Consider the following 25,097-nt stretch of genomic DNA (forward strand, 5'->3'; position numbering starts at 1 on the left):
GAAGTGCATGTGCTTGGCTTTAGTTTCAAATGTTCAAACTTGTTAGATGGGCTCAGATACTTAGGTTACCAAAATGAAAATAGGAGAGAAGGAGGTTAGCTCAGTATCCTGCACAAGGGAGGTGAGTGACTAATTGAACTTGCTGGGACTGTTGCTCCAGCCTTGACTGAGACCTGAAAAGCTCTTCTCCACCCACACCACAAATAGTTCAGCCTAATTCCTTCAGGCAGTGCAGCAGCTGTAGTGTCTGCCCTCCTGCATAAAGAGGATGGAGTTATTAGCTGAATTTCATGGCCATGTGTTCATGTGTGTTTTGCTCTTTGTCAACTGAGACTTGCCCTGCTGGTGGAGGAGAGCAGGCTTGTCAATCACTGTTGCCTGACAGAACTATATGGAAGACTTGGAGTCTGACAAGAGATCAATTACAAATGGAAGTTCTATTAAAAAGAATTCTATTTTAAAAATTTCTATTTTCTTTAGCAAAGCAGTTCCCATAGAAAATTCTTTGACCATTAAAACAAATTGGTTACTCTTTTGTGCAAAATGAGAAAAAAATCTCTGCTCCTCTGATGAAAAGAGATAAGGAAACAGATCCTCTCTGATTAACTTTGAACTTCATAGAAAGTAAGAAACCTCACCTTGCTCTACTTTGCTTAACCTCCTGGCAAATTCTTCATTTAGCAAAGATCTTTTTTTTTTTAGATTTAGTCTCAGACGCTTGAACTTCTAATAGCTGCATTGTGTAATATGGATGATCTCTCAGTGAGACTATTTTTATTTTTAATTATTGGCAAATAGAAATGGAGTAAAGATCTCTTTTTTAAAGATCTATCCTGCATGATTGAGATCAGGAGAGAAATAAGATTTGAGAATAACTGGATCTTAATCTTGAAAAGTAACTAGCTTTTCAGCTTGCTTATCAGGAAAGTAAATTCAGCATTTTCCTTTGTTACAGGTGTGTCATTCAGAACATTCTGAGTAATGTGTTTGCCACTGGAAAGACCTTTACCCTAGGACTGTGACAGATTTGAAAGAGGAAGAATTAGGCTGTGCTCATAAGCTTATGGATATTAAAGATGAATGACATGGGTGTGCAGTAAGAACTTGTCCCACTAGTATAATGAGAGATTACACAAGAGACCATGAAATTTAACTTTGCAATGAAGGCCCTGCTCTAAGAAAAACCCCTGTAGACTTAAGAATAGATTTGTCTTTGAATGAAGTCTTACAACTATAAAATATTGCATTGTTTACCAAATGAGTAAAGAGATCCATTCTTCATTGTCTGAAGGACAGAGTATACTTATGGAGAGAGGAGGTTGGAGAAGAAGGAGGAACTCTATTAGAAGCTGCAATAAAAGCAGCAGCGTTACCAGGGGCAAACTAGTTACTCATTAAGCTTGTGGGAAAAGGAAAAGACATGGTATGAAACCAGATTTATTAGACAGACAAGACTGGAAAACATGGTAGATGTGCTGGTTTTGAATTGCATATTTCATTAACCCTATGGTGGCCAGGAGGGCTAGTTCCAGTGCCCACCATCCTGTGGTGGGGATGTGGGACCATAGAGGGAACTTCTAGTAATAAACCTTTGAGCATTCTAAATGTAATTTTGCAGCTTTGTGTCGTAAGGATCTCTAGTTTCTGTATAGCCCCAGGACAAAGAGTGTGTAACAGCCCTGCTGAAATACTAGGCTGCATTTAGCTTTTGTACCTATCAGATACAAAGAGTATGAGTAGGGTTCTGTCACTGTGCTCTACAACCACAGAAGCAGAACAAAAGTTTCAGTCCAAAAGACGTCATTTCTTGCCCTGCCACCTTGACCTACTTGAAGAAAAGCCTCAATATACCATGTGCCAAGTTCCTAGTAATGATCCTGCAGACTTTGCAATCTTTTGTTATCCTTCCATGATAACAGAATCTCAGAATGGGTGAGGTTCAGCCTCTCTGCTCAAACAGGGTTATTCTGGAGCAGTTGGCACAGGATTGTGTCCAGATGGTTCTTGGATATCCCTGGTGAGGGAGACTCTGCACCCTCTCTGGGCAGCCTCTTCCTGTGCTCAGTGACTGCACAGTAAAGAAGTTCTTACTCATGTTTGGGTGGAACTTCCTGTGCATCAGTTTCTGCCTGTTGCACCTTATCCTATTGCTTGGTAGCCCTGAGAAGAGCCTGGATCCATTCTTTTGACACGCACCCTCCAGATACTTAAAGACATTTCTTGGGATTCCATAGAAAAATCTTTCAGAAGTCCCCCCTCTAACTGCATTCATTAAATTTTCTCTTTCCTCTGTTCCTTATTGCAGTGTCACCTTCCCCTCTCCATATTTTCTGTGCATCTGATACAGTTGACCTGCCCAGCGACCTTGCAGTGGTGCAAGTGGTGCCTGCCTTCCTGCACAAAATGCTGGAAAAGCAAAAAAGGTTGCAAAAGCTATTGCTTGCAAAAGCTATTGGGCTGAACATAGGCAGGCTGTTTATTGGCCTCTTCTCTGGGCTGTTTTTAGCTCCTTTGTCACTACTACTTTTCCTTTGGAGCCAGAGGACACAGCCTGAGAGATTTCTCCTAGGAGCTGAATTGGTTTCTGTGAATCTCCAGCCATCTACTTCCATGTGCAAGGGGCAATATAGGAAAACTTCCTGAAGCTCTTGTAGTGGTCAGAATATAACATGGTCAAGTGCTCTGCAGGATAATGTAACTACTTAGGAAAATGTGGTTTGGTTCAGAGGGCAAGAAATAGATGGGGCTCTGGGGAAGAGGGGAATGGTAGACTTGCCACATGAACTTGAGTAGTGTAGATGAGGGCTGAACTACAGTTGAAAGGCAGAATTCAGGAAGAAATTCTAAAATGGAGGGAAGGTCTAGGCAGTTGTGTGCTAGGAAATGACCATGTCATATCTAGAGTGAAGGTTTTGAAGCTGGGTGTTTGAGCCCCCCGTTTGTGTTTGCATCAGGCCTCATGAGTAACCTTCATTCAAGGGAGCTTACTGTGGAAATAGTCCTCCCTCTCATCCTCCGGTTATTTCAATTACCCAGCTGGCAAAAGGGAGGATACACTACCTAGATTAAATTATTTCTGACTGGGGTTACAGAAGGAGCAGAGAACCAAATCTGCATCTCCAGAGATCTTGGAAAGCTGGAAATCACCTCTCTTCCTTTCTTCTTTGTTAATGACTATTAACAAATATCTCTAAGGAGAAATCCTGATATTGTCTGAATATCATTGAAAATTAACCATTGAAAATTAGCTACTTTGAAGTACAAACCAATGCTTTAAAGCAGGATAGAGAAAATGATTATGAACTTGGAGGTATTCAGTGAAAGACAGAATACAGTCAAACCTGAACTGAATCTTCCATCTCCAGCACAGCACTACCATGCCAGGAGCACAAGGAGTGTGTAAGGGACAGAGGTACAGAGGTAAAAGATCTTAATGACTCTTGTACATTATCCAACCTACTTCACAGAGAAGTGTCTGCTAGGAAGCTGAATTAATGGGGTAATTAGCAGGGAGCCATACTAGTTTATAATTTAACTTTCACTGGATTTCTTACCTTTTCACAAGCAGTCAAATGCTGTGCTAAGGTTGCCCCATTATACCTCGGGTGGTGATGAGACCCTCTTCCTGCATGAAGATTTCTGTGAAACCCTTTCTCTCTTCACTGGAAGTCTGCAATGTGCTCAGTGTAGCTGGCTTTAAAATTCTGTGGGGTTTTAAATAGAGAAGTCATGTTGTCTAGCAAGACAAACTACTCTATTCTAGAGCTTTGTTTGTCTAGGAGGTGGAGCTGCAATAAAATCATGCCCAAGCAGTTATGTGCAAGTGTACTATAGTTAACAGATTCTGCTGCTGCATAAATGTGTTCAAAAAGCAAAGCATCTAGCTGGAGGAGGAATAATAACAGATAACTTGGGAATCCTCAGTCCCCCGAACCTGCCAGCTTTGAAACCTCTTTGTCCTCTGGTTCCTAACTCCCACCCCAATGATGCACAATGCTTCTCTGATGGCAACAGTCTTAAGACTTTGGGAATTGTAGCAGGGATGAAATTTTACTAGACTTGTGACCTAATAATGAATCTCACAGTATTTTTAATATCAGACTGAGGAGAACAGACCACCCCTGCGATTTTCTTTGCCTGCTGGAAGAACTCTTCTCTTGTGAGTTAGCATGGTAGCAGAATGCAGGGTAGAAAACAAAGCGTAGGCAAGGCTGTGTCTGTCATTTTCTCAGTTGTTAATCCTCTCTTACCCAGAACCCTCAACAGAAGAATATTACAAGTGGCAAACAGGGCTTTAAATATAGTGTGCTGGAGTCTTGGCAATTGATAAAGTGGATAAAGTATCTCATCATTGTGGAGATCCCACCACCTCTGAAATGAGACAAAATAGTTCTGACTGAAGGCAGCAATCCATCGCCTTTCAAATTATGACACTGTAAGGCAAGACTTACATCAGAAATCTGTTAAGAAGTATCTAATACATTTAAGCACATCTCATTTGGCTGAACTTCAGAAGCTCACACGCAATAACAAGTAACTTCAGGTAATGGCTGTGCTATCAGATCCAAATGTGAAGGTTGAAACACACCTGACTCTGTGCAGCTCATTCTCTCTCTTCTTCTTCCAGGTGAAGAAGATTGCAGCAGAATATTATGATAACCTCCCACATCACCAGTCCTGGATTCGAGTTCTGTGGGACTTTGTTTTTGATGACACTCTTGGTCCTTATTCAAGGGTTAAGAGACTGTGCAAGCTGGCAAAGGAAAGCTAACGGGGTAGCTCTTCCTGCTTCAGTGGTGTGTGTTTGTTCATTCCCATGACTTCAGTTTTCTGCAGAAATAGAAGGATCTTTGTGTGTACTGAATTAAAGTTGGTGCATGCTGCTTATGCCAAGAGGATGGGTGTGAAAATGGAGCAATTTTAGACAACTGATGCTTTTTAATAAAGGATATTTGTATATGCAGCCCTCAGAACCTAGATTAGAGTGAAATATGATTAGGTGAACATTTAGTCTAGGCTTAGAATTAACTTTCTGGGACACATGTGCCTAAGCCTAAGTTTTAGCTTTATCTGTGAGAGGAATGTTTGTTGTGTGTTATGTGTGAGCATGTGTGTGCATAGCTCAAGACTGGTTTCTCTTGGTGCCAGATTGGAAGTAGATGCTCTGTGTGCACAGGACTGTGGAAGCAGGGAAGGCTGGCATGCAGAAGTAAATGATACTCTCTGGAGAACACAAGGGTGCTTTCAGCTCAATGTCTTGTCTAATTAATATCTTCTGATAATTGCTAATAGCAGAAATTTTATATATGCAATGGAATATGTTTATATTTTTGTACGTCTGTAACATTATTTCAGTAGTTGCTGTTTGATCTTTATTCCAGAGCTTTGTCTAAACCTTTTTTGAATGAATTTCCATTCTTAGGATATAATACTATTGTTAACTGACAGATCTGAACTGTGGCAAGGAAAAATCCTTTTTTTAGTCTTCCACCTACTTCCTGATCATCAGCATGGATGTGCCTTTGAGGAACTGGGTGGTCCTTTCTCACTCACATCTTCAACAGTATTCATAACTTCATGTGTCTCACCTTTTTTCCCCACTGTAAGTCCTCTGGAGAAAGGACAGGTTCTAGTTTTAATTTTTCCTTGCCAAAACTATTAGCATTCCTGGTCACCTTTCTTGGTCTCCTCTGTATTGTACATGGGAGTTAGGAGTATGTGTCAGTGAAGACATGGAGATGTCTTCATCTTCATGGTGGTATTTTTTCCTAACTGCTTTCAGAATAATGGCAGTTTTTTTTCTTTTGTCATTTAAGGGGCACAACTTGTCGTTTGGGAAGCACATGATACTCCAGCTATGTAAAATTGCCACTGATGGTGTTAAGGGGATGTACCTGGAACATGGAGATGGGGTTGTTTCTCTCTCTGTATCTCTTGGTGCTATTGACATTAACCTTCATCTCTCATTTCTACCCACTGGCATACTAAAATCTTACTGCCTGTCCTCTCCTGTTATAAACTTCTGGCTATCCTCAATATTTCTATATCATCAAAAACCTTAATCAACATAGCCTTTTTCCAAGCAGCACAATATCTTGGGAGTCAGGAATTCAGATGCCATCTAGTAAATTCCCTCTAACATGAAAGCTGGCAAAATATTTCCATCCTTACAAAGTGGTTAAAAGAGAGAAATTATATATTTATATATAATTGCTCTGTAGCCCTCTAACAGTTTAGGTTTTTTCTTCTGGAAATCCATGGCTGTAACAAAGAAAAAGTTACTGTGCAGCCTCATTGGTCCCTCAGAGTATTAGACCTGGGAAGCCTGATTTCCTCACTAAACATGATTTTGTTCCTTCCTTCAACAGCACTAGATCCAGTGAGCCAGTCTGTCTGTTCACTAGGCAGGTGAGCTAACCTGCAGCCATTTGGGTTCCTCCTTCATTTCCCCATTCTCCATTTTTCTCACACATGTGATTTTGGCAGTTGGGTAAATAAATACCCAGGCTTGCTCAGCAGATCAAGATCCTTTTTTATACAGGGGCTGAGCACCAGTTTGTTCACCAATACTGTTTTGTGCTTTTGGATAAAAAGAGCAAGAATGAGGCTTCTTCCAGCACTTCAGCCTTTACTGATTCCTCAGTGATGAACATACTTAAGACATTATATCTGAATTATTAAAGCTGCTTTTCTCCCAAAGGAAGAGGTGCTGGTGTGGGAACTTCCATTATCTTTGTATCAGTGCTCATGTCAGGGAATTTCAGTTTTTTTATTAATTTACTTCAGATTTGCTGGCACTCTGATCACATATTCAATTTCCTGTGTCTTTAGCAGTTGTTCCTCAACTCTCTTGTCCAACTTAATAAGTTAATATAAAAACCACAATAAAGATTATGCTATCTTCCTCAATATGACTATTGTCCTTATCCTTTTGATGAGTGACCTTATGCTGTAAGGTTATTGTAAGTCATGCTTACTCAGCTGTTTCACGATCTGGTCACCCACCTGCTGTGGACTACTAACCTAGCCTGACACAGAGGCTGTGGTGTAAATGAGCCAACCAAAATTGTCAGCTGCTTCTTCACCTGCCTCCCATCAGTATTTCCATCATGGTCCCAACTTGCTCAGCCTGGGCAGCCCCACATTCCTCCTGCTCAGCACTGTCCATCTCAGCAGGAACTGGCTGGAAGCCTGCAGTGCCTGCAGATGAGCAATGTGAGCCGAGTTCCAGTGTGTGGGGTGCTGCTGGAGAAGGCTGTGATCCTGTTCTCTCCACAGACACTTTTCTTTGCCAGTAATGTTGGCAGAAGGGGGTTTTTCATAACCACAGGGCATATGGGTCTGGGTTAAAAGTGTGTTAGAGCTATGTATAGTTTTATTCCCTTTCCTTAAAACTTGATACAGATTTCCTGCATTGTTTGGGCACACTAAGGCTCTGGCAAATAGCTGTATGAGAGGAAGGACTGGAGAGTGATGTCTCCTGAGATTTCTGCTATGTAAGATGCCTATGGCCTGTTGCAGTGGCTCAACAAGCCCAGTATGAAAGGACACCCTTTTCTGCAGAGACAGCTGGCAAATTGAATTACTCTCTGGGAGGAGAGAATCCTTGGGTAGTGCCACTACTGGAAATAAGCCACCTTGCACATCCCTGTCACTGGAGCTGAAGGCTGGGAACTGGCACAGTGCTAGTGATGCCAGGACTGCTCCCCTGCCAAGCTTCACCTTCTTCCCCACACACTTTGCTCTCACTATAAAGTGTCCCTGTGCAAACTTCAGCTTATTATGTTGTAATTATATGAGACCTGCAAATGTAATTGAAGAAAGAAAGAAAATCCCATTTACAGCATGTGGCTGATGTTAACCCGGGGGCATGCCATACCCAGGCTGTACAATATGGTTATTACTGACCTTAGGCAGAATGCCACATTCCAAGGAAAAACATGAACCATGCCAAGCACCAACCTCCAGAACCTTAAGTAGGATTACAGGATAGTTTCACAAAACAGATGTGATCTTGAAAAGCAGCAGTTTTGAACAGTACTTGCCATTATCAGGTATGCCATTAAATGGGTTTATAATGAGGAAATGCATGAGCTACTGTAAGAGATTAGAATGCAACAGAGCATTCTAATCTTTGCTGTTACTGATGTTTGTCTGGGTTGTTCCTACTGGGATGGCTCCTTCTTTTGGTCCTGGGATTGTTGCAATGTGGTGCACATCAGTGTCTGCTTGCTTTAGTTCCCATGTGGAAATCTTTATCTTGCTCTTTAACCTCTCTCTTGCCTTCAGCTGGCATTAAACAGCTAACAAACATCAGTCTCAGTCTGGAGCTCACTGTTGCATTAAACTCAGATTTCTCCCATTTCTCCCATACTTAATCTACAGTATGCCCAGACTGTGAAAAACACTCATTTGTAAAAGGCATTTGGGTTGCTTTGAAGAGTGCTGAAGAACACCCCAAAACAAAACGGGTAACATTTTACAGCTGACTGCCAAACAGGACCCATGCTGCCTCCTCTGCTGGGTCTCCTGCAGCAGGCTGGCTGTCCCTCCTGCCTGCTCCACCAGCAAGGGGACAATCACAGGCTCTCCTGAGCTGCTGCATCAGGCTCTGATCCCAAAATCAATCCTCAGGGCCTGGCTCTTAAAATAAAATCTTTATGGAAGCCTGAAGAAATGAAGGAAACTTGGAAAATACTTGACAGATTTCAATAGTGGAACTCCAATCCCTTGGCTTTTGGACAAGGTTACTAGAAGATGGTACCAAGGAGACTGCCATGCAATGCTTGAACCAGACTAAGTCAAACTGAGATTCCCAAGATTGCTCTTGATGCCTCAGGTTTTAGCTTTTATATTTTTCAGGTTCTGTACTGCTTTAGTACAGAGCTTCATATTAAGGAATAGCAAGTTCTCTTCATAGAGTAGGGAGACAAAACAATTCCTTCTCTAGCTGGGGATCAAGGACAACCAATCCAAATTTCAGGCCCAAGGGCATAAACAACAGCGGAATGAAGAGAGAAAAGTGAGAAGGATGGGACTTCATAACCTAAAACTATAATTGGACAATTAACTCCAATATGCAAATGGACCAGAACTTATAAAAGTGAGAGACCTTGTGGCCAGTCATCCATTTTTGGAACCATTTTGGGTTCATCTTGGGTGTAGCCCTGGTTGGGCTCTTGTACTGCCCAAGGTGTATCCATTGAGGCCTTTTAATAAATACCTCCTTTATTCTTTAACTCTGTTTAGCCTCTGTTCTAGGTCAGCCTTGACAAGGCATCACTCTGGTGGGAAGAATGGCTGTAAAGGAAACAATTTTATGGATGATATGACTGGCTATGCACTGTTAAGTGTTCAGTGTCCTGTACCAGTAAAGCTCAAGACCTGCACACCATTAACAAATGACTCTCCTTAAGTCCCTAGTCAGCAGTGCTGTGCCTGGGATTTCAGTTTGCATCCACCTAATACCTTTTCTGCATAAACACCTCCCTTTCATTCCTGCAAATCTGCACTAGTGCAAATGATGGGACCTGTGTATTTTTCAGTGACAGCAGGAGATGTGGTGGGACAGACAGTGGTGGCCTGAGAAGAGATTTAAGCCACTGTCCTTCGCTCTCTTTGGCAAAACATTGCTGAGGTTGTGGCAGGCTGACTGCAGGACGTGGTGCTCGGGCAGCCTGTGAGAGGGCTGGGCAGGTGAGGCCACATGTGCCCGTGAGAGAAGGCAGGGCTGCTGCATTGCACCAGCCACAAGGCACTCCAGCTCTCTCCTCGTGCTCTGCAGTGCAGGAGGCAGAGCTGCCACCCTGACTGAATGAGTCTCAGTCACCTTCCTCTTACCACCAAGTGACACAGGAACTGAAGGGACAAATGAAACAAAGAAAGGCAGGGCCGTGTGGACAATAAACAGTTTATTACCAATATGAACACAGATACTGTGATGCACTGACGTACCATTTTTTAATATTGTGATAACTCTGAGACAAAGAACTTGTTGGCTGACAACTAAACATGTCTCTTTCTTCTGGTGATGCCTCAATACATTTCTGTTGGCAAAGGATCTTCATTTACATTGCAGACTACTAGTAAAATTACTTTGAAGTCATCTATCAAAAGCAAATGGTTCACGTGTGTTCTTATCTACTACTAAAAAGAAAGGTAATACATTTAAATAAGCAATACAAAATACAAAAAAGGCTGACAAATCCAATGTGCAGTGTCAGATGAAATCTAAAAAATCCAGAAATTTAAAATTTAATAATCTTTAGATTAAGACTTGTAAAATGAAGCGAATCCAAGGCAGCAGCAAGCTTCAAAGTGTGCTGAGTCTGCTAATAAAAAGGGTGTAAGAACAAAGACAGTGCCGGTGTCCTCTCTCACCATCTTGCATGACCTTGGTACACTTAGAAATGATCCAATCTTCCTAGCATTCTTAGTACCGTCCAAATGCTTTGCAATCATTATGTTGTACTGATTCTACTCAACTCCTGCCGTATGGCTGGAAAACCAAACCAGAGAGTTAGTGCATACTGGTACATCCAGTGGGGTGGAAATTGCTAAGTGCAGAGGCTGCAGAAAGTACACGCTGCTAAAAGGATGAGTGGAGGGTAAAAGGATGAGTAAGGGTAAGCAGTCAGCTGCTGGCTTGCAAACTGCAGTACTACTGTGAGAAGTTGCATCTGTGGTGTATGTGAATGCCTCGTTTTGCACTGGAATGAACTAGGGAGGCTCTGAGGGCCAAGCTGCTGGGACAGTAGCGTATGGACAAGGGTCTCTCCAACTGCAAACTGCCTCGGAGGTTTGTGAGCACACACATCTAGGGCAAGGGCACAGGGAATGGATTTTAGCTGTTTTACAGTCTCCTCTTTTTCCCTTTCCCTGCGAATCTAAGATGGGGTGTGGATGTGCATCTTCCTATGCCCTAATGTGGCCTTCAGATGGGAATTTTGCCGTGCATTTCAACAATGGCCCTGAAAAATACCCTCAGTTGTAAACTGCAGAGCAGTCGGTACAGCTGCTGTACTTTTCAATGTATTATAACAATATGGGGCTATTTGGAAAGCTGTAATTGAGTGAAGGTCTGAAATAACTCTTCAAGCATAGGAAACCTACAGAAGATTTTGGGAAGGATTTCCAATTAGCTTCCTTTGTCCCCTCCTCATCCTGGACCCGTGTGGCCAGCAAGTTACAAGTGATTTCACGCTTGCTGATTGTGATAAATTGATGTGCCATGGGCTACAGGCAGGCCCTTTCTCACCCTCCCACCTGTGAGAAACACCAGCCAGCAAATTTCTCATAGGCTGGTGGCAAAAATGCTCATCAACAGCATAATAAAGGATGTAAGTGCAGTGTTAGCTCAGATAAGGTAGATGCTTGTTCTTCAAATGTGAGTATAAATCAGAGCTGTTCACAGAAGTCTGAAAACACCAGGGAACTCTCTGCAGTTCCTATCATCTTATCTATGGAAAATTAGTCATAAAGATGAGAAAAATAATAATTTTTCTCTTTCTTACCATCAATTATCTCCTCTTTCACTTTGTGTAACTCTCTTACAACTTCCTCCAATATTTCCTGATGAGACAAAACACAAGTCAGCTGCTCAGAATTTCCTTCTAACGGGTGGAAGAAAATGCAAGTTTAACATGGTTGTGCTTGTCCCCCACCTCCATTGCTGGTCAGAGCCTAGCACTGCTAACAGCTACGTCTGCACTCCCAGGCACGGATGCAGAGGATGCTGGCATATTTACTTGCACATTTCTGTGCAGACAAAATGATGAAATAGCAGTGAGATTGTGCTCTCTTGCTGCTCACCAGCTAGCCCTTCCCTAGGCACCTAGTTATAGAGGAAATCAGAAGACTGAACAGCCATTTTGCTTGTACAGCGCATGCATGGGGGAAAATGGGTAGCTTGCCAAACCTCTAAAAGTGCCAAGGACATTTTCACTCACCTGTTTCATTCGATCAAAATCTAAGGCATCCATAGCCACATCATTGCTGCTGCTCACTGGCTTCATCCTTGAGAAATGGAAGAAAAGCATAAAAAAATCAGTCAGTTTCCTGCAATGTGCGCTAAGCTGCACCCACCTGATGGTGTGGATGAAATCGACCGCACAGCAGAAGCACCTGTGTTCAAGGGCTGGACAGGAGGTTCCCTGTTGTGCTGCTCAGGAATATTTGGCAGCCAGAGAGCAGCACTGCTCCTGTATGCACAACCTGACTCAAAGATGCTGTGAATTTTTTTTTTTTTTGGTGTTGGGAATCTCACTGATTTCAGATCAGAAAATGCTGAGGAGATAAAGCCTGTTGAACACTATGTTTTATTACAGCATTTGCAATTTGCAAGCTACATGTGTGGTTTTCTCTCACAGCCCCTTCTCTGTAGAGCAGCCCTGTCCTGGCAATCTAGACTTTCACTGGGTGCTGAAGTAATAGTAGGTTACAGCTTAGAAAAATATTATTGGGAAAATAATAACCCACTAATCGTTTCCTTGGAAGACTTCAATGAGTCAAGTGTGGCTTGTTGATAGTGCTATGTATCACAGTCATATTTTTATTGACTCAGAAACAAAACCAGTCTGGCCTTAATGGCTAGTGCACCCAAGTGTTATCAGTCTTTCTGCATGGTATTAGTCAGTGGGCTGAGCCATGATGACATCTGATAAAATAAATTAAGGAACTAGAAGCCAATTGCTTTTCTCTTTTAATCAGTAACTCTAAAACATTTTAAAAATGTATGGCTAACAAAGGTTTCAAATATTTTGCCATCATCTTTAAGCCCAAACTGGGGGCTGGTGGAGATGCTGCTACTCCTGAGGGTTGCTTGGTCTTGCAACCCTTCCTGGGGAAATCTTGACATGTGTCCTACCACCTCACAGCTAACAGAGTTAAGAAAGATCCAAATGCCATCAAACTGATCAGGAATGGAAACAGGTCACCACAAAGAGCGTTAGAAACCTGCCCTGCTTCCCCCACAGAAGCCTTCCAAGCAAGCACTACTACTACTGAGCACTACTCCAGGTGCTAAATTTGGAAACCATTTTTTCCCACTGAACTCCTCCTCCTGGGATGCAATGCCATTATAAAAGATAGCTACTGAAATGTGATGGCTGCTTTAAATAGCCCATGTTCCATTCCCATTTCCAAGGAGGAAGAATGGTCTTTTTCTATTTATTTGAAGCTCATGTATTTCCTAGAATCAGCATGTTTCACTGGTTTTAGGAGAGCTGGCAAAACTATATTTTGCTATAGTAACACTGATGCATCCCTCTGAATGTTTGGGCAGAACATGTTACAGCATTTTAAACAAAGCAGCAAGTATGTGCAGATAGTTGCCATTGGCAACTTAGCTCTCTCCAGACTATCAGCACTGTTGTATATCTAACAATGTAAAATAAGTGACATCTCTTTGCAGTAAATACTAAACATTTGTAAGCCTGTGTTCTACCTCCTTATTCAGCTTTTCCATCCATTTCAGTGTCAGTAACACCAGGTGGTCCTGGACCAGCACGGGAAGCAAGCCTCTCTAGCTGTCCAACATCAAACTTTGTGATTAAAAACACGGGTGCTCATCCTGAAGCTTGGCTATTCAAACTGTTAGGTTTCTTGGCTTCTGACACCTGCTGGTTTCTGTACCCCACGTGTCTGAAAGATCTGTCTGTGGTGGGGCTTTTTTACATCTTGATTCTATTACCAAGTTTCACTCTCCTTTCTTATGCACCCACTCTGGTTGCATGGGTAGAATAATAACTTCCTTATCCCAGCTGCAAGCTCTTCAGATCATTTCTGCTTTTGATTTTTAATTTCTGCAGAGGTTGAGCACTGAAAGCTTCACCTATTGGCAGGGTCACCATGAACCTGCTGTAGCAAGATGGTCCAAAATGTGATTTCCACATGGCACAGCACTGCCAGACCCGTGCCTTTGATTCACACACACATGAATGGTTTAAGTGCTGGTGCCAGCGTGATTAACATCTGTAATGGCCAAGTGAGCAGGGGGCTGCTTCCAGGGAACAAAGCTCTGACATGACACCTTCACACTTGGTGCAGGGACAGACGAAGCAGATTGCAAGCGAATGAGTAAAAGATGCGGCAGAAGACGAACACTAGTGCTGAATGATGGGATGAGCCAAAGGACAAGCCAAGACACTTAAGAAGCCAGGCAGTTAGCCAGTACCTAGAAGACACGTGGGATTGTGTGGGGCTCTTAGCTTCACAGCTCTTCGCCACTGATGGGTTTCTATAGCAATGGAATGAAACGAGACATGAGTCGTGCGTGTGCCACAGGGACAGCGTGACCATCCCGCCTGCTGGCCAGCCCCAGGGACACCCCATGCAGCTCACCTAGAAAGTAATGAAGATACAGGCTTCTCAACAGAATTGCTCCTTTCCCATGGCTTCTTCCCAGAGTCTGAAAAGCAAATATGAAAAGTTAGTTTATTATTTTTGCTCTAAAAATAAAAACATCCTGAAGTTGATTGTCTTATACAGCTGCTTTCTTTCAGTGAGGATGAGGGACTTAGGAGAAGAACTAGGAAAATGAGATTGCTGAATGAGTGCATTTGCCTACATTATTGGGAAAGCATTAGCAAAAATCTGCTTAGGGATCCCTTTAATTAGGGACCACATAGTTAAACAATACTAAAAAGAAATGGAACTGGAACAGTAGGAGGAAAAGCATAAATAATTTCTATTAGGAAATACAGGCTAATTGCTGCAAGGCTTACTTTATTCAGCACAATATTTATTTATATTTTAAACTAGTCTTAGTATTTTTGTCTGCATAGTTGGCAGAAAATGTGGGTGTATGTAAAAAAGGACAGTAAGAGCCCACTATGCAAATCTCCACAGAGAATTTATTTAATGTTGTGTGCACTAACTCACAGAACATTCCCAAAAAGGTGTACTACATAACCCTTGTTGCTGAAAGTGCTTCCTATCATCCCTGTCTCCTAAAATGAACTATTGCAGAGATTTAACAAACTTATATACAAGGATTTGCTCCTCTGTGAGGTCCTAAAAAGCCTTTTAAAAGAATTACAGGCACTCCCAGGAAATCTCTAGGTCTCATTTACATACACCTTTCTCCTGGCTTCCTCCCCTTCCCTTGCAAAGCACACAAGTCATGGCTTTGTTCCAAAAGGAAGCTGGAATGGTTAAATAGTCATTCCCTTGGGAGAGATTTCACTCAGTATGTGTAAAAGCCAAGACTGACACAGGGATGAATGTGAGTGCTTGCTGCTCTTCTACTCAGATCTTCCTAATTAATTTTAGGAAAAACAATTTAATCTGGGAACTCTCAGGATCAGCCTTATTGCAACAAACTAATAGAAGTTTGACATCCAAACCCCAGCTGTATAGATCAGGACATCTACACTACAAAAAGTAAAAAAAATACAGCTTTTTTCTCTTAAAAGAGAATGTAATATTGAAGACACAGATCCTCAGCTACATGTCTAACTAAACTGTCTTGCAATTTTCTTGACTGTGAAGCATATAAAAGTCATAATTTCATGCTGAATACAGTTTTTAAAACCACAGGTGTTTGGGAATTTTTGTTAGTTACTGTAGATTTATGTTAGCTTCTGCACTCAGAAGTAGGACAATGAACCCAGAGTCTAAAGGTGGTGGAGAAGTCTCAATTAAGAAGACAGCTACAATGCCAGCAGTTCAATTTAATTAATACCTGATGAATTTTGCTGCTGCTGGGCAGAGCCTCGTGTACTGGTTGAAGGAGAGGTGCTAGCATCATCCTACAAAGAGAAAAACAGGACATTACTGAGTTTTAGGGATGAAGTGCAGAGTCCTCTCTACTCTGGAGGCAGCTACAGCACATGTGGTACAAAAGCAAGTTTCCTCCCTGTCCAACAGGCACTGTTGCCAAGGTATGGGCTCAAGGCCATTTAAACTTTAACTTTCTCACACTGGATGGAAAAATCCATCCTTTTTATTTTAGTTAATGTGGACACCTTTTCATGATTACACTCAATCACTATTATCTCTATATACCAAATCAGGTGAAATGACTCTAAAGTGCTGTTGCCTAAATAAAAACCATCCACTTCCCAAATTTAGAAACTCTATGAGATGTGGAAACTGAGCCACTTAAAGGAACATCCCACTCTTTCACCCTAAAACAGAGAGAGGAGAGAGAAGTTCAGGCACTAACAGAATGTAACTAAATAGTACTCCTCTTAAGTAAAAGACTAAATACTTAATCAGAGATTTGGACTCTTATCTCAGATTTATGTGTGAGAGATCATTAACCATTAATCCATATACTTGGCAAGGCAATATTATCTACAAACCATCAAAACATACTCAGGTAAAGCATCAGCTCTGTGCTGGAAAATGGAATTGCACCCAGTTTGAAAGAACAGGAAATGTACTCAAGACACAAATTTAACAGCTGCTCTCTAAAACACTTTTCTAAACAGATCAGTGCTATTGAAAAGTTTGATTGGGGATATAAACTAATGTAGACTTTCAGCAAGAGAGAATAAGGGACAGAAATCAGAGGCTGGCAGGTTAGAAGCTAAATGGTGCCTTTCATCTCCAAGTGTATGGTTCAAAACCACCTTTGGGGCAAGATTAAGAGCAATGGTTGCATAGCGGGCTCAACAGGCAAATCCCATGCTTGAAGCATACCCCAGACAACATGCAGAAAATAGCTGCTTTTCTCCCTAAACAGTGAAAAGTGCTTATTCCTGCTCTTCCTACAAACCTTTTTGTTTGGGGCAAGACCTAGATTGTTTTAACGGACTTCCTACTGAACAGCTCTGTCTTTGGAGAGAACATCTCCATGCAGGCGATACGAGGCACACCGAATGCTTTATGACCTTGCAGCTGTGGCAGAAAGCCTTCATGAGGGTACTGCTAGCAACAGCAATGCTGGATGAGCAGCAGCCTGGAAAAGCACCACACTGGAAAGGTCACAGTGCAAATCCTGCCCTCTCCTAAAACAGAAAAGATCTTCCACACTTTACCAGTTCAACAAGTAAAAAAGTGTTTTCATCTGCATGTTGGACTCAAAATTGTTGCATCAAGTTCAGTCTACAGACTGAGTCAAATAAAACCACTTCTATAAATGCTTTTTTGGAGGAGAAATTAATCAAAGTTCCCCAAAGTTGTCCAAATTTTATCTCAGTTTAGTGTACCTATCATGGTCACATATTTTGACTCCTGCATTATCTAATGGTTAATGCACCATTTTCCATTCTTCCACCAGGCGTGTTCTCTGTGCACTCTGGGAGATCTGAATGAACTGATTCTTGCTTTTCATGGAGGTTGGCAACCCAAATTTACATTGCAGGGCTCATGGTCCACTTCAGCTTAGCTCAAGCCTCAAATATAAAATAAGAAACATGAACTTTATCTCAAGTTTACTTGCCAGAAGGTTCAATGCACCTTCTTACAGGCAAAAACCTCCTGTTCCCTACAACACTGGGATTAGACCATGAAACAGAGCTCATTAACCTGGTTTAGACAACACCTTCCTGTGAATAAAGCAGCTGTTCTTGTTTATAGGGTGCTGTTCCCAGGAAAGGTGGGAGCAGTTACATTTGGCTTTGGATCAAATGTGCACACCCATCTCTGGATCAGCACAGCTTGGTATTGCCTGCCAGACACAGTGAACGAGCACAGGGCTTTGGCTTACAAGGAATCTGCAAGAGCACAGCAGGGAGGAGTGTTTCACTTACGTTTTGGCTTTCCTCTTCCTTCTTGTCACCTGGCTTGTCTGACTGTGACGCTGCTTTCCTCCTTTGCAAAGGAACAGGAGATAGGACACAGTCAACCCTCTAGAAACAATCCTCATGGGAAGACAAGATTCAGCCTAGAGTGGGAGTTACTATTTATTTAGCTCATCCCAGGGAACATAACAATGGCTGGATGTGTTTGGTTGTGTAGTGCTGGGGTGGAGGTGAAGAATCCAGATCCCAGTGATACAACTCAGGGAGAGGGGCAAAATTATGAGGTGGTGTTAAACAGAGAAATGCAGGGTGTGGAGCATAAAGAAGTGTGATGAAACAGAAGGAGGAAGCAAAGCTGGGTATGAAACTGGGTGAGAAAAGGATGGCTGTAGTAGTGTGTTATTTAGCCGCCGCCGCTGCAGATGGCTTCTCTCAAGGATTCAAGAAGTCCTGAGTCGTACACAGGAGGAACAACTCGCCCCTAATCAGGGGCTTCTGAGGACCAACCCTGCCCACAGCAGCTGGCTCAGGTGGGTATTGCAGTGGTGATATTGCTCTCAGCCAGCTCCAGTGTCAGTTTGTCACCTGTCCTATATCCCACCTACCCTATATCCCACATCCCTGATCCTGCACAGAGAAAGGGCTGTAGCAGTGCCCCCACATGATGGGAAAACTGTCAAAAAGCCCTTCAAGCCAGGTTCACCCTCTCTGGGAGAGATTGGGCACCATTTCTGCTCAGCCAAGACCCCTTCTTTCCTCCAGGGTGGGAAAGCTCTGGCTGGAGACCAGGAATCAGGAAACCAGCCCACCCACCTGGTTTTCAAGTGCCTTTGGAGAACAACAGGAGATTACTGTTGTCTCAAAATCACTTCAAAGGCAACAGAGCTCCTGAGCCTTGTAGTCTCAGGACCAGCAGTGTTGATGCTACCTGCAGAAGCTGAGTGAGGATCTGAGAACCACACTCCTTTCTGCTTGCCAAGGAGGGCCAAACCTCTCTGAGAATTAAGTGGCAAAGAGCTGTAATTCATCCACGGGGAAACTGGACATGATAGTAAACAAAGCTGTTGGTTGTTTATTTTTGAAAAAATAATGATAAAACTTACTAGGCATTAGCCAAACTGGATGATGAAAAGAAAACCAAATTCTTGATTTTTAAGCGCTATTTAGGTTTTAAACATTACTCCAGTGGGCCAGGTGCTGAGGCTCTAGAAATCCAATTTCCCATTTTAGACCATTAGGGGATCTGCAGCTCAAGCCTCCACATGGACTTTGGTTGTGCTGAACTTTACCCTTATCCACCTGCAAACACTTCCCTTAGCAGATGTTTTTTTTAAACACCAATCTGACAGGTTTTTCATTTAGTCTTGGTCCTGAAGTGAACAAAATTCAACTCTGGAAAAAACATCTCACTAAGAAAGGCTTTTGAGAAAAGCCTCACTGGATACACACTTGGGAGGATTTGATGAAAATTTGATGAAAAACCAAACAAACTAAGCAGTATGTGTTTGTAGGACACAGTGCCCTGTGGGAATTATTTCCAGATATTTAATTGCATTAATGATTTTACTAAATCAGTAATAATTTTTTGGTCTTTCTCTAATATTTACTTGATTTTTCTAAAAAAAAAAAGCTGTAATTATTATAAATCCAGTTAGGGAAGGTTATTCTTGATGTAGAGCAGGCCAAGAACCCGTAAAATCTGTAAGAGCTGTCCAGGTATTTTAATTCTGAAAAGAAAGAAAATTATCTATTTGCTACTTTATTCTGCTGGGAACTTCTTAGAGTGTTGTACATTTATTTACTACTTTTCGAAGGATTTCACAAGGATTTTCAAAGAATCCACAGCCCATGTTCAGAATTGCTTCTGAAATGAACAGGATGTGGAGGAAAGTTAAAATCAGACCTTTTGAGCTGAGAACTGTCTTTATACTAAGACAACATTATATAAAAACTCCATCTCTGTGCACCCTACAATGCTTCATTATTTTATTCATCCTTTTATTTCGCTATTTGTAAGTTAAAAAAATTTAAATCTAAAAATATATCATCTTACACTAGGAAATGGCAGCTGATTTTTCCAATGCAACACCTTTCACATTAAAAGTTGGCAATACTGGTGACCAACATCTGCAGAACCTGTCAAATTGCAAGGAAACACCCACTGCTAACCACAAAAATGACAGTGCCTTGTTCCACAATTTGCTGCAGATCTCATGGGGCTTACTTGAGATGTAAGTACAAACCTTTTTGCCAGTAATTTATTCATTTCTTCCATTAGTCCTCCTCCTCCTCCTCCGCTACTTGTTCGATTGGCATCGCTCTTAGAGACCCCACTGGGGCTGGACCCTCCTGAACCATCTTCTGGCTTAAGAGAGAAATCAAGATTGGAATTAATGAAAGGTTTGCTTTACAACCACGCCTTTAATGATTATTTTTCCCAAGTGTTAGGAACAGTGATCACAATCACAGCCCAAAACCAGAGATAGGATGTGTTCTGCCTTGGGCAGATGACCCACAGGAATATTATTATAACCATGGCAGATCTGGGTGACACAAATATACGGACAAATGATTAAAAACCCACAGCGTTGCTTGTTCATAATTATTTTTATGCATGGTTAAGCAACCCTTACCTAAGTGGACAGCTATTGACCAGAGCTAAACAGTCGACACTGTTTTTTTTCTGTAAGTATAGTGTAGTTTTAACCACTTAAAACAGGTAAAAACACTAATGCATAGTACAATGGTGGACTATGTGGAAGTAGTGAAATCCTGGCAATGTGAGAAGTCACAGCCATTTGCTAACTCATGTTCTGAAGAGAATAAACTCTACCCAACATTTCCTGCTCAGCTTTATTTGCACCGCAAAATCGCATTTCAAGGTTCGCCCAATGGTCAGCTGAGGCACGTTTCACCATGTTTCGCTCTGGGTTTGCAGACCATCGCACCAAGCTGTGCCAGGCTTTGCCTGCAGCAAAGAGCCCACTGGGGAGTCCCAGTGCCACCTCCTTACCCGCTGGACTCTCCTTAGTTTGGCACCAGCCAGAGCTGCTGCGAGCCCTGACACTGACCCATCTTCGGCGCCAGCCCCCTGGCCCGCGCCAGCCGGCAGCGGGGGCGGCGGCGGGGGAGCGGCTCCCATGGGAGGTGGAGGGACTGGGGGGGGTGGCGGAGGTGGGGGCCCCCCAGATGAAGCAGGGATCACAGCAGCACCACTGGGGTGGCCAGGTGGAAGTGCTGGGCCTGAAATGCAGAGAACAGGAGTTAGATGTGAAGCACGATGTCCTCCAGCCCACAGACAAGGTCACGTTCCCACTCCCAACGCCACGGCCTGACTCCAGGACAAGTGGCTGATGCAAGGGAGCACCATGCATATGAAGAGCTGCTTGAATCAATGGTCAGCCAGCTACAGTTGTGTCCTCCTGAGAGACCCTGTCACTGACAGTCTTCTCCCTCCTCTTCTCCCTGGCTGGGCTAGTGTTTCATTCTGCGTCAGAACACAAACGCTTCCCAGTTCATAAGTGGCATATTCTCCTGCTTCTCCCACAGCTTTCTATATGGAGATAATAAACTCCACAGATTTTGGCTGACATCAGTTTTTCAGGGGAATTGTGGGCTACAGTGCCACATTCTCCTTTCTGTCATGCAGAAGGTGTGTGGCCTCAGCCAGTTTTGCAGAATAACCAGGGCAGACTCCAGCTCCAAGTACCCCGAGCTTCTGCAAAGCTCCTCTCAGCCCGTTGGAAGGGCTGTGGTGCTAACTCCATTGCAGTGTTTCACCTGTCTGTAACAGGTCAGCTGAAAAAATACACCCTCCCAAGGGTATTTCCCCATGTACACTGTCAGAACAGGCTGCTCTTGGTATGTATTCACAGCTTCAGTTGTCCAGTAAGTGTTACTTTGAAAGACAGGTGGGATTTGACTGAGAAATATTTGGAAACCATATTTAACATTAACAGCTTGTTTTTCTTCTTATCTAGGTTTTCTTATAATATTGCCTGATTTCTGTGGTTACTTCTGCCATTATTTTACACTCCCAATTCCATTCTTGAAATGAACCATGGCTGCTATTAGAAATACTTTAAACATTTCAAGCCCTCTTTCGTTCATGAACATAATAGTTAGTAATTCATTGTGGGTACATTTAATTGTAATTGCAAAACTACACCCACCTAATTAGAGAGCAGCCTCAGGCAAAAATTGAACTGAGTCAAAATAATGGAGTGATGTGAGTTTAAAATAACTGTATTGAACTAAGTGGATTTCAAGGACTTACATCAGCTGAAGGACTGAGCCTCCAGTGGTTACAGTAATACTTTTATCAGAAAGTAAAAGGAAATGTCTTAGTTTTCTTCCTTTTCCAGGCACACCACTTTAGCATTATATGTCGTTATAAACCTGAATAGATCCAAGTCACAAAACATATGCTCTGAATTGCAAATAGGCACTGCTTGCAAATTGTTCTCACTCCACAGGCTTTATTTTAGATAGGCATGAGAAATCAAGACCATATACAAAGTGGCCAGACCCAAGCCCTTGATCTGCCTCCAATGAGGAAGGTTTGCTGGAATAGTTAGAGTGACAAGCCCATAACTATACACTCAGTGAATACCAGGAACAAAGTTCTTGAATTAAATAAATTGCACAACTGCAGGGAATTCTGGGTATCTTAAACAAAATCCATGTTCTGTGTTTCACTGGTAACAGAAATACCACTTAACAAAAAGAGTAAAAATCACAACCTCTACCAGTATTCCTACACAGACAAGAAACCTACCACAGACCTGGCTTCCTGCTTCAAAAGAGCCCATCTGCTATCTTTGGACCAGCTGAAAACAGGTTCTATATACAGGTCTTTGAAACAATTTGACTCTGCTGAATGACAAAAATCTTGGTCTGGGATAATACAGTAGGAATATGCATTGCAACAACCCAGCTACGGGGTCCTGGTTCTGTAATTCTTACTTTTTGCCTGGTCCCTGGACCAGACCAGAGTGATTTTGATATTTTTCCACCCCAGTTTCAGAAATCACATACAGCAGCAGTAGCTCAGTAGCTTTGGGTCTCTCAGCCCGTTTTCTACTGGTCAGGGGCAGTGCCAACCAGGCTTTTCGACCAGGTGACAGCTGAGGCTTTACACAGGTCACAACTCATTCAAAATCAGTACTTACTCAAGTGGGCAATGGCTGATGATGTCATGTAAGGAGGGGTCCTCCTGGGCATAGCCACCTCAGACACAGCAGCGTGAGGGGGAGGCAATGGAAGACAGTGTGACATGGGCTGGCACCACTGCTGTGCAGGACAAGGTGACAAATGGGAGGATGGGGAGGCAGCCTGGCCAGAGGAGCTGGGGGGGCTGGCGATGGTGGGCAGCGGGGAGCAGGGTGCAGCTCCTAGGTGTGGAAAGAAGGACCCATCCACACTTTTCACCTGGGTTCCTAAAGCAATTTGTTCTTCAGGGTGGCCGTTCAGGGGTACGTTTGCTGAGGTCTCCCACCCTGCTTTATCTGTGGGTGCCTTGACCCTGTCAGGTGGGACAGGAATCACGGGCAGGATGGTGGGACCACGTGGCTGCAGGACATCACCTCTCTGCAGAGATGGGGCATTTGTGGCAGAGGGAGAAGAAGACTGAGGAGAGCCAGAAAGAGAAGAACCCCTGAGAGGCTGGTGAGAGGGAAAGTGGGAAGGATGGAGAGGTGGTGGAGACAGCGAGGTTCTCTTGATGCCTGGCATGACAGTCCTGCCATTTGGGCAGGGTGGAGGGGAGGAACCTGGGGCTGTGGGCAGCTCAGAGGCCGAGTGCCTGTGCAGGAACTGCGGGGACTCTCTGGCTCTCTGATGGGCCAGCAAAGGGGAAGGACCAGCAGGCTCAGGGACAATGGGTGCTGAAGAGACAGCGCTGGCTTGGGGTAGTGGGGGGAGCACAACACCAGAGGCAGGAGCACCGCAGTTGCTAGAGGCGGGAGGAGGAGACTGGGGATGAGAGGGGGGAGAGCATATGCTTGGTTGAAGGGTGGAAACTAAAATAACAGAAAAGACAAAAGAATAAGGTGGGTACGCAGGAAGGAACGAAACCAAGGCAAAGTGGAACGGAGGAAAAGGAACCGTGAAGTAAACGCAAACAGAAACTCAAACAAAGCCAAGAGGAGATGGTGCAGGCACCAGCTTGGGGATTTCCAGCCCTCAGCAGAACTGGAGGGGTGTGCAGAGCAGAACCCTGGCAGCATGGGATAGGCTGCATGCTCTGGTGCCAGTGAGGCTCCTCCAAACCCCACGTGAATCTGAGTCAGGATCACGAGCATCACCTTTGCACCAGGGACAGGTGCAAGGGACATGCTGAACACAGAGGTGGCCGTCTTGTAGGCAGAGAGGGAACAGCCAGCAGCCCCTAGGAGCCATGTCCCATTCCTTGTGGATGCCAAGGCAGGATTTTGGCTAAGTTCCCTATACAGAACAGCACACTAACCTCTGCTGAAACAAGAGTCCAGCTCTTTCTGTCACCACAGGCACATGTGTGTGTCTGAGCTGGTTTCTAGTCAAAAGGTTTCACAGCTGAGGAAAAACATTTCCCTTATGTGGCCAGATTAACTGAAAAAACTTGCCCAAATCCAAAGTCCAAACACAAGATGGCCATCTTGGTTTGCTTGCTCTGCCTCCCTTCAAAGAGGCAAAGCTATACTTTGTAGCTATATACTATTCCTGTCATCTCTTCTCTCAGTTTAGTGCAACTTAATATGCTATAGAAGATTTCTGTAAGCTCATTAAATATATATATATATATTCCATTAAGTTCACAGAAGACTTCATGATCACAAAATCCCCAGTGAAGAGCATCTAGAGCTGTATCTTCCCCTGTGCTGTAGTTTGTTTTGTGCTGCAGAGCAATGGGGAGTGCCTGAGCACATCCAGCACATCAACCCCTTCATGCTGACATCCCCTGGAAGCATGGAGTCACTCTCGTGCTGGCTGTGCTTCCTGCTCTCCTCAGGGGTGTGGAAGAAGCATGGCCAGGACCCCTTGGTACACCTAAAATGCCCCTCAGCTGTACAAGTTTTGCCAAGTGCAAAACGTGCCTAGCTCCACCTGCGTGCCTCAGACCTGAGCTCCTGCAAAACAACACAACCATGCCCAAATGCACATACGTCTCTAGCTGAAAATCTAATCTTTAAAATGTAACTGTAATTATAACCACATTTAGCAGTCTAGCTTTTGTACAGCACCCCAAAAACCCCAACAAGAGGAGACAGTCAGGGAGAGCAGACTGTATCTGCTTGATTTGATACGTGCCTGTGGTAGAGGTTCTTCTTTCCAGAGATTCCTGGCGCTGTTGCTGTTGCTCCATCACTTGTCTAAAACAGCAATGAAAAAACCCTTGGTCATTAGGTATTCCTTATAATTTTGAGTAAAAGC

At 43.3% G+C, this 25,097-nt stretch overlaps 2 protein-coding genes across 13 annotated transcripts in view; one reads left to right on the top strand and one right to left on the bottom strand.

Annotated features, from left to right (window-relative positions):
• Window positions 1–6,909, top strand: part of DEGS2 (delta 4-desaturase, sphingolipid 2) — a 30,261-nt gene extending 23,352 nt beyond the window's left edge. For 2 of the 4 annotated variants that reach the window (XR_010364222.1, XM_064423391.1), the window contains one exon: window positions 956–1,452. Coding sequence is in view for 3 of the 4 variants with exons in the window: in XM_064423391.1 (XP_064279461.1) it covers window positions 956–982 (27 nt within the window). In the remaining variant the exon portion in view is untranslated. Of the gene's footprint in view, window positions 1–955; window positions 1,453–4,627 lie in introns of those variants that run through there. The other 2 variants (XM_064423390.1, XM_064423388.1) reach the window with 1 other exon arrangement.
• A 2,985-nt stretch (window positions 6,910–9,894) lies between these two features.
• Window positions 9,895–25,097, bottom strand: part of EVL (Enah/Vasp-like) — a 142,642-nt gene continuing 127,439 nt past the window's right edge. For 5 of the 9 annotated variants that reach the window (XM_064423384.1, XM_064423385.1, XM_064423378.1 and 2 more), the window contains 10 exons: window positions 24,975–25,036; window positions 20,701–20,930; window positions 19,931–20,052; window positions 17,697–17,757; window positions 15,683–15,749; window positions 14,341–14,407; window positions 14,174–14,236; window positions 11,949–12,015; window positions 11,514–11,571; window positions 9,895–10,498 (listed from right to left, as the gene is read on the bottom strand). In XM_064423384.1, coding sequence (XP_064279454.1) covers window positions 10,461–10,498; window positions 11,514–11,571; window positions 11,949–12,015; window positions 14,174–14,236; window positions 14,341–14,407; window positions 15,683–15,749; window positions 17,697–17,757; window positions 19,931–20,052; window positions 20,701–20,930; window positions 24,975–25,036 — 835 coding nt within the window. In that variant the 3' untranslated portion in view covers window positions 9,895–10,460. The remainder of the gene's footprint in view (window positions 10,499–11,513; window positions 11,572–11,948; window positions 12,016–14,173; window positions 14,237–14,340; window positions 14,408–15,682; window positions 15,750–17,696; window positions 17,758–19,930; window positions 20,053–20,700; window positions 20,931–24,974; window positions 25,037–25,097) is intronic. The other 4 variants (XM_064423382.1, XM_064423386.1, XM_064423380.1 and 1 more) reach the window with 3 other exon arrangements.

The sequence above is a fragment of the Passer domesticus genome, chromosome 6 (genome assembly GCF_036417665.1).
Source record: "Passer domesticus isolate bPasDom1 chromosome 6, bPasDom1.hap1, whole genome shotgun sequence".
Lineage (NCBI taxonomy): Eukaryota > Metazoa > Chordata > Aves > Passeriformes > Passeridae > Passer > Passer domesticus.